Source organism: Podarcis liolepis (genome assembly GCF_965112155.1).
Source record: "Podarcis liolepis genome assembly, chromosome: 9".
Classification (NCBI taxonomy): domain Eukaryota; kingdom Metazoa; phylum Chordata; class Lepidosauria; order Squamata; family Lacertidae; genus Podarcis; species Podarcis liolepis.
In genome coordinates, this window is record NC_139564.1 from 60,700,496 (window position 1) to 60,714,605 (window position 14,110).

Genomic DNA, 14,110 nt, shown 5'->3' on the forward strand with positions numbered 1-14,110 from the left:
GCTTGAGTGCAGGAAGCTCCTGCAGCCAATCGGAAGCTGTGCCTCAGTTTTCGAACCATTTCAGGACTCAAAACAGAGTCCCAGAACCAGAATGTGAGAACCAAGGTACTGCTGTACGTTGAACCGTGGTTTGGCAGTGCTGCCTGGACCAACCTGAGCAAACCCAGCCAAGCATGGGGCTCGCATCCCCTACTTCCGTGTAGATGGGAGAAGGATATTGGCAGAGTTTTGTTTTACTTTCACATGGGCTTTGTTACAGAACCCATCTTCAGACCACGTGTCGTGCTTTGTCGAGAAGAGTTTGTTTGCATGTCAGCGTTGCCATATACGAACCGAGCCAAATCTTGTTGCTAGGTGTATGTTTGCCTCTTCGTAATCGCACTTCCCTTCCAAGAACTACCCTGATTTCATGCGATAGAAACGTTCCCATGTTGCCGACTGCATCTAACGTCCTCCTTTCTGACCTCTTTGTTCAGGTACTTTGAATGAACAGGACATAATGACAGCTGAAGACTCCGCTGCCAGGATGAATAACGATTCTTCCAACATGCAGTCAAATAAGGTCCCCGAAGGTGTGGCCGGTGCACCGAACGAAGCTGCGCTTCTGCAACTAATAGAACGTACGGGTTACGCCATGGTGCAGGAGAACGGGCAGCGCAAGTATGGCGGACCCCCACCGGGCTGGGAAGGGCTTCATCCTCCCCGCGGATGCGAAGTCTTTGTGGGCAAAATCCCTCGCGACGTCTACGAGGACGAGTTAGTGCCCGTCTTCGAAACCGCGGGGAGAATCTACGAAATGCGCCTGATGATGGACTTTGACGGGAAAAACCGTGGCTACGCCTTTGTGATGTACACCCAAAAATACGAAGCCAAGCGTGCCGTCAAAGAGCTGAACAACTATGAAATCCGTCCAGGGAGGCTGTTAGGGGTGTGCTGCAGCGTGGACAACTGTAGGCTGTTCATCGGAGGGATCCCCAAAATGAAAAAGAGAGAAGAAATTCTAGAAGAGATCTCCAAGGTGACGGAAGGCGTGCTCGACGTCATTGTGTACGCCAGCGCAGCGGATAAGATGAAAAACAGAGGGTTTGCCTTCGTGGAGTACGAAAGCCACAGGGCAGCCGCCATGGCGAGGAGGAAACTGATGCCTGGCCGAATCCAGCTTTGGGGTCACCAGATTGCAGTTGACTGGGCCGAGCCGGAAATCGATGTTGACGAAGATGTCATGGAGACGGTCAAAATCCTGTACGTGAGGAATTTGATGATTGAAACCACCGAGGATACAATTAAGAAAGTGTTTGGGCAGTTCAACCCCGGATGTGTGGAACGGGTTAAAAAAATACGAGATTATGCCTTTGTACACTTCACGAGTCGGGAAGATGCTGTTCATGCCATGAATAATCTCAATGGGACTGAACTCGAAGGGTCGTGCCTGGAAGTTACCTTAGCCAAACCAGTAGACAAGGAACAGTACACCCGCTACCAGAAAGCAGCGAAAGGAGGAGCAACACCTGAAGTCACTCAGCAGCCGAACTACGTTTACTCATGTGATCCGTACACCTTGGCATATTATGGATATCCGTATAATGCTCTGATTGGCCCAAATCGAGAATATTTTGTGAAAGGTTAGTAGACAACTTTTTGCCCCCTTTGGGGTTATCTGGGACAGCTTTCCTTAAGTACACCAGCGGCATGGAAATTCTAGTCGTTATTGATCCAGAGTAGATTCCAATGTATAGTTAGCAGAATAACAGCTTAAACTCATTGCAGGATTTCTCAAAAAATAGACCAGAGGCAATTGTATTTCATCCAGCAGAGCTTTACTGCTGCTGAAGGCAAATGTGCATAATGATCACAAATCCAATACATTCAGGATTGGCACTGTCCATAAGAAATCCAGTTGCTGTGGACTAGGGGCACTAGGCTAGTCCCTGAAATATTCCCAGTAAATTAGAGTATTGAAATATTAAAGCCTTGTGCCTCCTTCCCAAATCCCGGGAAGCTTCTACCCGGCTTAGGGAGGCATGTGCGATGCTCCCAAGAGGGTCAAAGAGCCCTCCTGCCATCTTCCCAACACCTGCCCAACTTTGGGAAGGAGGCACCAGGGCTCCAGCATCCTGTCCAAGGCCGGGAGCCTACTTCCTGTATTGTTAGCGTCTCGTGATACTAAACTTGTGTATCTCCATGCTTGTTGGTTCAGAAATGAAACAGGGCTTCCCAACACTACGGTAGGGGTTTCGGCAAATTTATGCGACTCTAGACATGGATACGTGCATACGTAATTTCATTTGTCGCGGCTTACGACATGAAAAATATACCCAACTACAACTTGACGAAAGTAGTCATAAACAATAAATAAAACATTTAAAAATACACAGCCCAACAGGCATGTCTATTAAATCACAAATTTAAAAAGAAATGGGGGTGGGGGGAGGCAAAAACAGTCTGAGGAAGATGGAGAATGCTCAGAGAGCTCCAGGAGAAAACTGCTGAGCTTAGTGGTTAAGGTTTTCTTTTTTTCAAAGGACCATGGGTGGAAGGTGAATTCACCTGCTTGGAGGCAGGGTTCTACGAAGCTGAAAGGTGAATAAATAATCCCTACCTTTCAGGTAGAAGGAAAAGGAACATTTCCATTTGCTGCTTCCTTTAAGCCTTTTCACTGCACACCCCTGCCAGTATATAGCAATAAAAACCCCTGCGTTTGGACCTGCCAATTTCAGGGCTATATACTGGGATGGAGGTTTCTAGGGAATGGGAAATCAAATAGCACTTTCTTAAAATATCTTCCCTCCCATGTCTCAACCCCCCCCCCAAGAACACCCAAAAGTACAGTTGGTTGATTGCATTTACTGTATTTTTTGCTCTATAAGACTCACTTTTTCCCTCCTAAAAAGTAAGGGGAAATGTGTGTGCGTCTTATGGAGCGAATGCAGGCCGCACAGCTATCCCAGAAGCCAGAACAGCAAGAGGGATTGCTGCTTTCGCTGCACAGCGATCCCTCTTGCTGTTCTGGCTTCTGAGATTCAGAATATTTTTTTTCTTGTTTTCTTCCTCCGAAAATTAGGTGCGTCTTGTGGTCTGGTGCGTCTTATAGAGCAAAAAATACGGTGTATCCCTTAGTTTTTTCCCACCCCTCACAACAACCCTGTAAAGTAGATCAGTCTGAGTACTATTGATTCTCCCAGTGAGCTTCATGGCTGAGTCACGGCTATAATGATGGAATTCTATTGTGGTTTTAAATGTAGATTTCATTGCATTACATTTATAGATTGTTAACTGCTCTGGTATCATTTAGATGAAGAGCACTTCCATGCCAGTTGCAGCCCTTAACCGGAGCACTCCAATGCACTGCAACATTTTGCCGTGGGCCCCTAGTTGTCTTCGCCTTTAGGCCAATTTCCAGCATTCAAACTCCCTTAAACGCACAGGCAATTTCCCTTGCCTGGTGTTCTGCAGGAGTGTGCAGAGAGCACAGAGATGAACTGTACTCTCCGGAGGTCCTTGCAGAGAAGGCCTCTGTCCACATGGACCCTGCCCATTAAGAACGAAGCACATTTTGCTAGCTTTTAGTAGAAGCTGCCATCGTTCTTTCCCTGTGACCAACAGCATCTCCAAAACCATTCCATTAATTTCTTTCGACAAAGTGACACTTCAAAGCTGCCAGTATGCCCATGGATACGTTTTTTCCAAATTACGTCCTTGCATAAAAATGAACGACTCCCATTGATTTCTAAAGGCATTTAACATGTCAACTATTATCTGTTGGTTGTTTCGTATAAATCGAACCCTTGATTAAAAACAAAAAAACCTTGCAAAACTGAATGGCTTATGGTCATATCATTTTATCATATGTACTATTGTGCTGTGATCTAAACCACTGAGCCTCTTGGGCTGGCCAATTGGAAGGTCGGCGGTTCAAATCCCCGCAATGGAGTGAGCTCCTGTTGCTCTCTCCCAGCTCCTGCCAACCTAGCAGTTCGAAAGCATGCCAGTGCCAGTAGATAAATAGGTACCACTGCAGCAGGAAGATAAACGGCGTTTCCGTGCGCTCTGGTTTCCGTTACAGTGTCCCGTTGCACAAGAAGTGATTTAGTCCTGCTGGCCACATGACCTGGAAAGCTGTCTGCAGACAAATGCCGGCTCCCTCGGCCTGAAAAAGTGATGAGCGCCGCAACCCCATAGTCGCCTTTGACTGGATGTAACCATCCAGGGATCCTTAAGCTTTTAGCTTTTACCTTATTATCATTATTGCAAGCAGTAATCAGTTTTAGCAACTGAGATCTGCAACAGAATGTTGCTGTGTAGAGTGTTCAGATCACACTCAGTACTCCTTGGTCTGTTTAGGTTTCCCCCCCCTCTTAGGCAGTCGGCCAGCTTTAATCACAAAAATGAAATGCCTGCAGGGTTTTCCTGCTGCAGAAAGCTCATGTGAGAGCGTCTCAGAGCCCTTGAAGTTCTCTACCTTGCTTGGGGATGAGGACCAAGGCCTGTTTAGGTCCAGAAAGATCGAGATGATGGTGCAGGGGCAGTTCTGGGGTTGTCCTGGTTATTTGCAATTTTATTTTACAATCCTTGGAACCGAAGTCCCCACGCAAGTTGTGAGTCACCTGTATCTCAGACATCTAAAGCAGTGTTAGAAAATCTTGCTAGGACACTCAACCGATGAGACAAGAAGATAGCAAAATACTAAAATACTCCTTAAGCTAAAATAAAAACATGTACCAATCCTAATAGTACATTCAGTACTACAGATAAGGCAAAAAGCTCTTGCACTCTTTGTAAACCTTTCGTTGCTTCCTTCTCCCAGCATTAGATTGTAGACTTTCCAGTCTAGTGGATGCTAATGCTTCCTTGTGGGTTTAGCGGATCCATTGTATGGTGTGTGTTTTCTATTCCCAAGCAGGCAGCGTTCGAGGCAGAGGACGAGGTGCAGCAGGGAACAGACTCCCCGGCCCGAGAGGCTCGTACCTGGGGGGCTATTCTGCAGGCCGCGGCATATATAGCCGATACCATGAAGGGAAAGGGAAACAGCAAGAAAAAGGATACGAACTTGTGCCTAATTTGGAATTGTCTGCTGTCAACCCCGTGGCCATTAAACCCGGCACTGGTCAGTATGATTTATTGAGATGGGGAGCTAAATATGTTCTCCCTTTCAGGGTGCTTTTAGATATCAGCTTTCCCTGCAAACCTATACAGTAGCTGTCAGAGTGCTATCAGTGGCTCCCGCCTGGTTGCCCAGGGAAGTATAAATACGAGGAAAAGATTATTACAGTCCTTAAAAGGGAGAGGCTATAGAACCCAGCCTCGTGGATGATGGCGTCTTTGAGCTCTTTGCTCTCCTACAGGGGAGATGCAAGTTCTGCCGATTAAGGTTGGACATATTCCATGAGACTCTTAAACTCAGCATCGTGGGTTTGAACCCCGCGTTGGGCAGAAGAGTCCTGCCTTGCAAGGGTCAGACCCTGGTGGTCCCTTCCAACTCTACAATTCTGTGATTCCATGGTTCTAATTTCAGTTTCTCCCTGTTTCTCATTTTTTCCAATCTTAAATCCATTTCCACATCAGTCTGTGAAATAAGCCCTCCTGGAAATTCATCAGGATTTAAGTGCATTTCTCCCCCTAACATTCACATGTTCATATGCAATTTTCCCTAATATACACATTTTTGCAGAGCAATTTCCCCCTACGTTCTTCCCGAGATTGGAAAGTTAGTTTAACCTCCGGTTTGCTAGCAAAACTGAATTACTGCATCGCAAAATGATGCGTGTCTAGAAAGTGCATCGCCAACATGAAAAGTTTGGAAAGCTCTGTGCACACAAAGTTATCAAACTGGATTGCATCCTAGGTCTGCCTAGGTCCAACATGTTGGAAAAGTAATGTTGTGTCCTCCTCGTGTGAGCAAATATGCACATATCAGAGAGAGAAGCAGCTTTCATGTGTATCTGTCAGGGACTGGGCAGAGAGGGAATGGTGGAGACCACTTTCCCAGCCTGACCCTTCCAGAGAAGAAGAAGACAGTTCAGAAATACAACAGGGGTTTGAGAGAGGTCACAGCTCAGAGGCAGATGAGGGGGAAAGCTGGGAAATAATGGGAGAGGAAGAAGATGCATCAGAGGGGGAACAGCTGACGGACACAGTGTCTTTAGAAAACATTCCAGACCCCCCCTCCCAGAACCTGGCGGGCATTGAAAGTAGGAGAGCAGAGAGCTCATGTGCTGGTCCCAGGGGCTAACCGAGAGGCAAGGTCCGGGTCCAGTCCGAGGTCAATGGTGCGGTATGGAGGCTGTCTGTCAAAGCTGAGGCAGGGTCCAAGGCGGGGAGCCAGGTGGGGTCAGGAACTCTGGCAGAAGAGCAGGACAGAGTGCACGCAGGAACAGGCCAGCAACAACATTGCTCCTGCAACCTGGGACTGGGGCTGGCTGGCTTTTATCTGCCCCGAGGCATAGGGCGGCCCCAGTCCACAGGTGACTTGCCTCTCCTGGCCTGGAGCCGAGCACTCCTCCTGCAGGAGCTTAGTTCCTTCCGCCTCTCTGCCCTGAGCCTCTGTAGCTCAGGAGAGGCTGGAGGGTTACCAGACCCAGAGGCAACCTCCTCTTCCCCTGACGGGGCTGAGAGTGGGGCACCTGCAGGCAATGGGTCTTCCATCACCTCAGGAGCCAGAACAGACTCAGCTGGTGCCTGCACCTGAGGATCCAGCACAGGTGAGGACCCTTCAGGCTCATGCCCCAGCCCCGGCTCAGCTGGTTCTGGAGGCGGGGACTCCTGTGCAGGCTGGGATTCCTCAGGTTCAGCCTCTGAGTCCGAATCCCAGGCCATCACAGCTCAGAGGCAGAAGGCACAGGCCAGCCACCGTAGGGATGGCATATAATGGGAGAGGGAGATGGGTGGGTTTTCACTCAGAGCAACACCATTACTCTAAGAGGCTGCATTTCTAAGCCTCTCTCTGTGAATATTGAATAAAAGCATTGGTAAGAACTTTCCTTGTCATATCCGTTCCTGGCAACCTACCATGGGGATTGGAACCTCTGACACCTGACAGCATCCGAGGAAAGGGATGTGTTCCATGACATTCCACAATGTGCTCCGGAACCCATACATATCACGCTAGATTAAAAGCTACAACAACAAATGCCGAGTTAAGAGTGCCAGGATTATAATTGTCTCAAGCGTAGACTGAAAATATCCCGTTCTGGTCTATTTCAGTGGCTATCCCAACTATTGGTACCCAGTATTCCGTGTTTCAAGCAGCGCCAACAGCAAAGATGATCGAAGATGGGAAAATCCACGCCGTTGAGCATATCATCAGCCCCATTGCTGTCCAGCAGGATCCTGCTAGTGCGGCGGCGGCAGCTGCAGCAGCCGCCGTATTACCTTCAGTTTCAACCCCTCCTCCTTTTCAGGTAAATTTTGATCAAGGTGGTTCTACTGGATTATCCCTCCTTGTACATAGAAAGCCTGGCTTCTTGCCATGCTGCTGTTGAGAGAGTGTCCTTGTTGAGAAAACGAGACCCCTGTCTCCAAGTTCGTTCATTTGCGCTGCATCTGGGATCTGGCGGGAGCATATTGTTGTTATTTATCAAATTTGTACACCGCCCTTCATCCATAGCTCACAGCATAAAAATACAAGGGGAAAGCACAAAATACATAATAAAAATACAAACAGCACAAAAAAATAATCTCCCTGCCCTGTGTGTGCAGGATAGATGTGCCAAACCAACACATTTTCAGGGCCCAACCAAATACCTGGCATACACAATTGTGCAAAGATAGATAATCTGAACATAAATTATTTCAAAGGTTTTTCGGGGGGGGGGTAGGCAGTGTCCTCTTTTCCCAAGACACATCCTCTTTTTCAGGGGTAAAATTTCCATCTGGGTGGATTAAATTTGTCAAAATGTCTCTGGTTATACTTTCTGGTTGAGACATAGACATAACTGGTGGTTGCTTTCCTCTTCTCTTTCTCCTCCCCCCCCCTCAGCAATATATCACAGCTTCTATAACCTACATATAGTAGGGGTATTTAAAATGAGAGTCATCATAGTGTCCTCCTTTTTTCTCTCTCTTCCAAATATGACAACCCTTGCAATGATCATCAGAACATGTCCCTATTTCTAAAGCATCCCTTACAGTGAAGTACAAAGTCCTCTTATAACATTCTCCAAATGTTATAAAATCTGAGGGTGTTTGAGAGATGCTGGTGTGGGGAAGGCAGAAAGTGACCAGGTTACAGACAGCAAATTCTCACTGTTCCAAGAAAAAGGATGCGGCCTGGTTTCTAAAATATGCTTTGGCATGCAGGCTATAGAGTGTGAGACTCTTCATCTCACGGTCGTGGGTTCGAGTCCTACATGGGGGTCGGACTGCATGACCCTCGTGGCTCCTTCCGACTCGACAGTTCTACGATTCTATGTTGCAGCAGACCTTTTTCTTTCTTTTCTTGGGGAGGGGGGAACCTATTTCAGGGATTGAGATTTCACCGTTGTCGTTTCCAGGGCCGGCCCTTAACTCCCGTGTACACGATGGCTCCCAACGTGCAGAGAATCCCAGCTGCGGGGATTTATGGCGCAAGTTACGTTCCCTTCGCTGCCCCAGCCACAGCGACGATAGCCACACTACAGAAGAATGCCGCTGCTGCAGCCGCTGCTGCCGCTTACGGCGGCTATGCCAGTTATATCCCTCAGGCATTCCCAGCTGCAACATTTCAGGTTCCGATCCATGATGTCTATCAAACCTATTGAAACAGCTGGCCGTTTTTTTGGGGGGGGGTTTAGAGGGTCTGGGGTGGGAGGGGTGGGATGCGATTGCATTGAAGGAACATTTTACTATTTATGAAGAAAGAACCTACTGCAGATGACTTACATTTGGATGCCAGAAAACTGCTGATGAAACCTGAAAGTGAAGTTCATATCAACGATATCATCGAGTTTGAAATCTTTTATACATATGAAGTTTTTACTAACTTTTTAGGCTGTTTTTTTAAAAAATTAATATGCCTGTATTCCTACATTTCTAAAACGGCTCGTTTTTCCAATGCCCATTCTTCTATGCAGGTTTATTACACAGCGGTAGGTTTTTAGCAATTATTTTCACCATATTTGTGGTATGAAGGTTATTTTTTAGCACGTTCTGCACTCCAGAGATTTCTATTTTGTAGTGCCTTTAATAATATATCAACTAAATATTGAAAAAGCGCATCTGAGCAGCTAGGGAAAAGTTTTTAAACAATATATTTTGAAGAATATATTCATATTTAAAGAATACATGCAATAGATTTTTTTTTAAAGAAAGAAATTATATACAAATGTGTGTCTTATTTAAAAAGTTAAACTGGAAAGTGCAATTTGAAAGTGACTGAGACCTCTGCATTACGTCCTGGCATTTGTATGGTTTCTTTGTTATATGGAGCCACAACGAAGCCCCTCTTTGTTGATATAAAGATGCTCCCATGAATTAGCTCGGTTAAACTACGCTTAATTTTGAGAATAACCTGCTCCATAGAGCCACCTTAGATATTTATCAGCATTCTTTAATATTTTCCAGGCTCCGAGCATAAGCAATAAGCAAGTCTATTATATTTCATGGAGGGGAAATATCCTTCCAATTTGCTCATTTACTACAGAAACAGTTGCTCTAGGATTTTTATTTTTAAGGGTTTATGGAACCCAACAGCATCACTGCACATGTGAGTACAGCCATACCTCGAGTTACAGACACTTCAGGTTGCGCGTCTTCGGGTTGCGCACCATGCCAAACCCGTAAGTACCGCAGAAGCGCCGAATCACGACCCACGCGTGAGCTGACGCGGCACTGAGTGTTGCGAACGTGTCTCCCACACGGATCACGTTCGCAACCCGAGTGTCCACTGTAGTATGTAGATTGCCCCAAACTCCATCTGCAAACTTCTGCCTTCGGTGTTGCTCCTTCATGAGAAAGTAGGCCTACAGATGTCATGAAACCAAGTTCTCTTGTGGGAGGAACTATTTCTCAGTGACTCTGCATGCAGGAAATCTCACGTTCAGTCCCTGGCATCTACACAAAATGGATTGGGTAGCAAGTGACCTCTGTGCCAGTCCATAGTAGTCGATACCAGCCTGAGCCAGTGCAGTTCCTGTCTTATAGCAACTGTACCTTGGTTTCATTTATACAAGCACAGAAACCATGGTTAAACTTTGTGGTAGAGTTAGTTGGCACCCGAGAATCAGTGGTGTTGTATCCCAAGGTGCAAATGGCAGCGTTTACTCTAGATACTCATATTCTGTGCCTTTAGCTTCCATTTTTAAATAGAGGTTAAGCCAAAACTTGAATCTAAGTGAGAATGAACTAAAGGGCTGTTTGTCTCACGATGTGAATACCGGCCATTTTGCCCCTGAGTCAAGAGGTTTTTAATATCTTTCTCAGATTTTTTTAGACATGGTATTTGACTCGTGACCAGTGGCCTTCGATGCCCGCTTCCATAGTTTCAGCTTTGGATAACTTTTAGTTTGTCCTAAATCCTTACCAATTTGACCTCTTTGGGTTGGCTGAATTGTGGCCTCGCACAAGGCGCCGCTGGAATTTGAAATTGCCCTGCTGCCATGCGCTAAGGTGTTCGTGTAAGAGGGTAAAAGTAACTGTCTGTGCTGGTACTTCTGCATCAAACCCAAAAAGTCAGGATTCCCTGATAAGGAAATATCAATTCTGCACCAACGCAAGTCAACCTTTGTGACCTGCACATAAAATCTAGTCCTTAGGAAAGTCGAGGAGCTATGTAGGGCATTGAAGTGCCCCAGCTTTCATAGGCTGCTGGGAGTCTTATTCAACCACCTCTATGACACTAGACTTTCAATCTTCACGCTTTTCATGTGAACTAAAGTCCCTTTATTTTTTTAAGGACAAAAATAAAAGGCTCCAGAACTCAGCTTCCTAAGTATCTCTTAGCTACTTTCTAAGTTTTATAACAGATCGAGAGGAAAATCTGCAGATACGTGGGAGCTCGCTACATACACTGGTTACTCACATGTGCAGAGATTCAAAGGGGATAGTAGATTCCCTTTCCTACTTTGGGTTTTCTCATGTCCTGCTTTAGCGCTTTATACATGAATAACTTCTTTGAACTCCATAATGTGAACAAGCCCTGCATCCCAGTATAGTCTCAAACCTTCGTTCTTTTTCTAGTGTATGCTGTAGAGACAAAAGAATGTACGCTAGTGTAGTCCAGGACGAAACATGCTCTTGTTCACCATAAATATTGCTTGTTAAAGTAGCTGCGTCAGTTTCTTGCTGAGGTTAAGGGGCATAGTAATACAGTACTTAAGTGGGTTTTGTTCTCTCGCCTTATTCTCCTTTCCACACGTGGTTCCCAGTACCATTTAATGGGACTCATGCATGTACACAGGAGAAGGAAGTTATATGGACCACTTTTTGTTTTTTTAAGCCTGTAAATATATTTGCAGTACATTTTAAGAGTCGTTTTATTTCTCTGTATTACACGGCAATGTGGTGTGCCACAAAGTCAATGTTTTATTTCAACGGTTATTAAAGAAGAAGAAGAAGAAGGTTAAGTAATATTATTGCAGTGTTTTGTGGCCTGTTTCAAGGCTTTTTTGTAGTAGTGCAGTGAATGTAAAATACAGTAAGCTTTGCAATGAGTGGTTCGGTCGGCTTTAGGCGACGTGGCCCAGTACCACTTGAAACTTAGGTGCCTTAGATGAATCTACAGATGATGAGTGGATTCCAAGGGGTCATGAAGGGAGCCCTTTCGCACTCAACCACACTGCTGCTTCAGCAGACCCTCCCACCGATTTGCCCCAAAGAGATGCTCCCACAAATCTGGGAACCTGCTGGAGCTAGAAGCAACCACAGAAACCCTAGTCATTTGAGTAGGATTCCTTGGGCCACATAGACAGCATGCTGGGATCCCAACCTGGGCATTCAGTATGTACAGATGCCTAAGGCAACAGCTGAATTCAGAAGCTTAGGTAATGCTTAGAATTAAAGAAGAGCTTTGTGTGCAGTTTTCAGAATCCAGACAGCCCTCCTCGGCAAACTTTTCCAGAATTTAAATCCTAAATGAAAATATTCTCAAGGGTATCCTTCCCGCACCCCCATGTTACAGGAGAACTGGAAAGCATTTTGCTATAGAAATAAGTAGCAGACATTATTTTTATTTTTAAAAATGGGTGGTCCTTTAAAATATCCACAACTGGAGGGCTTACTGGTGCACCCTACCTCAAAGGGCCACCGTTAACTACTGATTTTATTTATTTTTTCACAAGCTGCATTGCTTTCAGGTGGCTATCCAAAAAGCCCTGCCACACTTGAAATACATTTGCTTCAAAGCCTGGATCCTAAACATAGTCCAGTTGCCCCTGGTGCGTTAAATTTGAATTTGAACGGTACTACCACAATTCAGGCAGGGTGGCGCTGTGGGTTAAACCACAGAGCCTAGGACTTGCCGATCAGAAGGTTGGCGGTTCGAATCCCTGCGATGGGTGAGCTCCCATTGCTTGGTCCCTGCTCCTGTCAACCTAGCAGTTCGAAAGCACGTCAAAGTTCAAGTAGATAAATAGGTACCACTCCGGCGGGAAGGTAAACGGCGTTTCCGTGCGCTGCTCTGGTTTGCCAGAAGCGGCTTAGTCATGCTGGCCACATGACCCAGAAGCTGTACGCTGGCTCCCTCAGCCAATAAAGCGAGGTGAGCGCCACAACCCCAGAGTTGGTCACGACTGGACCTAATGGTCAGGGGTCCCTTTACCTTTACCACAATTCAGGCAGGGTGGCAAATAATTGAACAAAAAGGTAGTCTAGCCCTCATTTAAAAACCTAGTATTTTGGATGGCCAGCTGGGCTAGAATTCCCCCCCCCCCAACACCTAGTGTTTGGGGAGGTTTTGCGTTTCGCTGTGTTCTTTTTGAATCGGGGAGCATTCCAGCCGTACGAATTGTTACGGTATGATGTGAAGTAGGGCAGTCAAGACACAGGTTTTTCCACTACAACAGAAACTTAAGAATGTAAGACAAGTCCCGCTAGCTCACACCAAAGCCCCATCCAGTCCACCATCCTTTTTTCACAGTGGCCAACCAGATGGGGAAACCATAAGTAGGACCTTAGGCCTCTTTCATGGGCTACAGCTATGGAGAAACTCAACACAAGTTGGGGCAACCTTCGAGTGCAACTTTCTGAATCAATCTTTATTTAACCCATGTTAGTCAAGCATCTCCCGCCATCTCCCATTCCGCTATCTTCTGTGAAATCTCTCGTAAAACCGGTTGCCGGTGGCAAAAGCTGCAGGTTACCATGCTCAAACGAAGCACCACTATCTCCTTAATTTTTCATCTCCCACGTGGGAGACCCAATCTTTGAAACCTTTATTCAAACAGGACTGCTTGTGCCAACCCACCCGAGTACTTGAACAGAAGGGAAGCTCTTACTGTATTTTACATATACGCATATAGCATCTGTAAGAAAGGCAGATCCCCAACAAATAACCGAGTGAATGTTCTTTGAAATGCCCATAGGAACTCCGGACAGGTGCAAAGGTGCTGGCTTGCAACACCAGGTAGCAGGGATCATCGAGGCCATTTAAGCGTCAATGAACCACCCCTCAGTGGTCTGACTACACAAACCATTTCATTTATACACTACTGAGGCAAGTTTATGACTTGAAATGTGAACTTTTCTTAGGTTAAGAACAAACTATAGAAAAAGATATTATTATGTATGTTTGCCTTGTTTTCAAATGTGCTATTTACTTTAGGCGTTGTTGTTTTTTTGCTGTATTTCCTGTCCTTTTGTGAATGTCGGTGTTGCTGCTGTTCCATGAAAAGTACTTTCCTAGGAGGTAGTAAATAAAACATTCCTTAAAAACAGATGGTTATCCATATGAGAGTTGTCTTTTAACAACGGGGTCTCTCCGGCTGTTTCCTCGGCGTTTCAGACAGTGGAACCATAAGGGTGGGACTCTTCTCAGAAGAATGATCGGAAGCGGTGGCGGAGCTTAGGTAAATATCACCCAAAGAGGTGGGGCACAGAGGGAGCCCACCGCGGCAGCAGCTCAGGGGCACACTTGCATGCCCAGGTCCAACATTGCCACACACTCTCCTCTCGCAGCCAGAGCTGCCGAACCACCTGCAAG

The 14,110-nt window shown here is 46.1% G+C and overlaps 1 protein-coding gene across 18 annotated transcripts in view; it reads left to right on the forward strand.

Annotated features, from left to right (window-relative positions):
* Positions 1–13,844, forward strand: part of RBM47 (RNA binding motif protein 47) — a 97,125-nt gene extending 83,281 nt beyond the window's left edge. For 6 of the 18 annotated variants that reach the window (XM_083459986.1, XM_083459976.1, XM_083459988.1 and 3 more), the window contains 4 exons: positions 477–1,622; positions 4,898–5,104; positions 7,201–7,397; positions 8,490–13,844. In XM_083459986.1, the coding sequence (XP_083316112.1) occupies positions 500–1,622; positions 4,898–5,104; positions 7,201–7,397; positions 8,490–8,735 (1,773 nt within the window). In that variant the 5' untranslated portion in view covers positions 477–499 and the 3' untranslated portion in view covers positions 8,736–13,844. The remainder of the gene's footprint in view (positions 1–476; positions 1,623–4,897; positions 5,105–7,200; positions 7,398–8,489) is intronic. The other 12 variants (XM_083459992.1, XM_083459991.1, XM_083459977.1 and 9 more) reach the window with 3 other exon arrangements.
* The last annotated feature ends 266 nt before the right edge of the window (positions 13,845–14,110 follow it).